Source organism: Columba livia, unplaced genomic scaffold (assembly GCF_036013475.1).
Source record: "Columba livia isolate bColLiv1 breed racing homer unplaced genomic scaffold, bColLiv1.pat.W.v2 Scaffold_134, whole genome shotgun sequence".
Lineage (NCBI taxonomy): Eukaryota > Metazoa > Chordata > Aves > Columbiformes > Columbidae > Columba > Columba livia.
Window position 1 is genome coordinate 1022487 of NW_027043030.1, and position 2051 is coordinate 1024537.

A 2051-nucleotide genomic window follows, 5' to 3' on the forward strand; every position below is an offset into this window, starting at 1 on the left:
GCTCAGGCAGTGCCTGTGCCTCAAAGTGCCGTCCCAGCATCTCCCACCAGCTTCAGCAGCCATGGTGGGGAGGAGCTGTGGGAGCAGCGGGCAGGGAGAAGCTGGGCTGGGCTGCAGAACGCAGAAACCATCCCACAAGAGCCCTGGGAGAAAGGAGAGAAGCCCCTGCTTTGAGTGGCTGGGCAGAAGGGCAACTGTCATTGTCCAGTGCCCACCCGCGGGCCTCAGGCTTACACATCAGCCTTATACATCAGCCTTATACATCAGCCTTATACATCAGCCTTATACATCAGGCTTACGTCATCAAAGAGGGGCAGGAGAAATCCTGCCAGCGTCACGGCGATGGGGCTGGCCTCCTCCCTCTGCAGCTGAGCCATCACGGTTCTGAAGATGGCCAGAGCCTTGATCTTGATGGCCTTGTTGCCGCACTGCAGGACCCACATCAGGTCTGGCAGCATGACCTTCATTTTCCTTGCCTGTACGACGAAGAGAGTTGCCCTTTTGGGACCAGGTCCATGTGTGAACAGCTCCCCAGGCAGCCCCCAGGCCCCACCATGGCAGGAAGGGCCTCTGGAGCAGCCACCATGGCTGCCCTTGGTGACACCCCGCTCACCATCTCGTCTGTCTGTGACAGCGTCATGATGCCCGTGAGCACCAGGGAGAGCATGGCCGGACTTTCTTCCTTCAGAAACCTGAAGGCCATGTAGAGCAGAGCAAACTCCCGATCTCCCAGATCACTGCCGGCCAGCATCTGAAAGCAAGCCAGCAGTGAGCGACCGGCAGAGCCGCGGGGGCTCCTGGCACCGTGCAGCTCCTGGTTCCCAGGGCAGCCCAGGCCAAGGGCACCAGGGCGTTTTTCCGGTCACTCACAGCCAAGCTAACGAGGCAGTGGTCCTCCAGGTACGTGCAGAAGAGCCTGCTCTTTGGGTCCTGGAGTTGGATGAGCAGCTCCTTCAAAACGCTTTGCAGGGTCTGGGGCACGGAGAACATCACCTCCCACAGTGCCAGGGCAGTGCTGCAAGAGAGCGCTCTGTCAGCAGGGCAGCCTGGGCCACGGCAGCGTGTCCGGCTCCGCGCTGCAGGACGCTTGGGATGCCCTGGGCAGCAGCAGAGGCTGAGCTGCTGCTCCCGTGGGGCTGGCAGGAGCGCAGTGGGGGGCTCTGGGCTGGCTTGCTCAGCTGTGGCTGCTGCGGGCCTGGCTGACCCCCAGCGCTGGAAAGCGTGGTGGGATGGAGGGTCCTGCTCCTCGGGGGTGTCCTGCAGGATCCCTTGGCGCTGGCAGCCAGAGCGTCTCTGGGCCCCTCTCCCCACAGGGAACAAGCCCTCATGGCTTTTGGAGCCAGTACCTGTCTCCTGGTGGTGCGATTGTCAGCAGCGTTGACACCACCTCCCCAGGGCATTTGTCAGCCATCCAGACAATTAGAGACTCCACGCTCTGTCGGGCTGGTGCCGTGTTGATGCACCCCAGGGTTTTGTGGATGCAGCTCGTGATCTTTGGCACCTGGAGGAGACACAGGCGAGGATGGTGCTGCCACTGGAGTGCATCCATTTCCTCAGCTGTCCTTCCCATCCCTCTCTGCCGCCTTCAGGTGGCTTCAGGTGTCCGAGACACCGGGATTTGAGAGGAAGAGATTGTTGGAGGGAGGAACAAGGCCTGACAGGGCCAAAGGGCAATCCAGCCAAAGGCCACTTACATCCACCAGCCAGAAATCGCAGTTTCCCTTGACCACGTCCAGCATGTTTCTGGCCGCCTCCTTGTCAAAGGTGCTGGAGTCTGTCATTGCCTCAGTGAACACCAGGACCATGTCTGTCCTCTCGGGAGGCTGGAGGTATTCTGCAAAGAGCTAAGGGAGGAAGGGAGGCAGTGAAGCCAAGTCACACCGAGTGCCCCGGTGCTGCTGCGTAGGCGGGCAGTGCCAGCAGCGCTGCAGAGACGCCCGGCGGTGCTGCGGCAGTGCCCGCAGCAAAGCTGGCAGCAGGGGCGGCAGTGACTGCATGGGAAGATGAGAAGAGAGGCCCGGGGAGAGCGAGGAGGGTTGGGGTCATGGGCA

The 2051-nt window shown here is 61.5% G+C and overlaps 1 protein-coding gene across 1 annotated transcript; it reads right to left on the reverse strand.

The window, feature by feature from the left end:
• Positions 1 to 257: 257 nt before the first annotated feature.
• On the reverse strand, positions 258 to 1833 carry LOC135577708 (uncharacterized). Its single transcript, XM_065047826.1, has 5 exons — positions 1695 to 1833; positions 1347 to 1501; positions 871 to 1015; positions 614 to 751; positions 258 to 476 (listed from the first exon to the last, which is right to left on the reverse strand). The coding sequence occupies exons 1-5, from the start codon at positions 1803 to 1805 to the stop codon at positions 270 to 272; spliced, it is 756 nt and encodes a 251-aa protein (XP_064903898.1). The 5' UTR covers positions 1806 to 1833; the 3' UTR covers positions 258 to 269.
• Between the last annotated feature and the right edge of the window lie 218 nt (positions 1834 to 2051).

Excerpts from the sequence above, each read along its gene's own strand:
- LOC135577708 (XM_065047826.1), bottom strand. The coding sequence starts at position 1,805 with ATGGTCCTGGTGTTCACTGAGGCAATGACAGACTCCAGCACCTTTGAC. Across the intron at positions 1,502-1,694 it reads GCGATTTCTGGCTGGTGGAT|GTGCCAAAGATCACGAGCTG; the intron begins GTAAGTGGCCTT and ends TGTCTCCTCCAG. Across the intron at positions 1,016-1,346 it reads ATCGCACCACCAGGAGACAG|CACTGCCCTGGCACTGTGGG; the intron begins GTACTGGCTCCA and ends GCTCTCTTGCAG.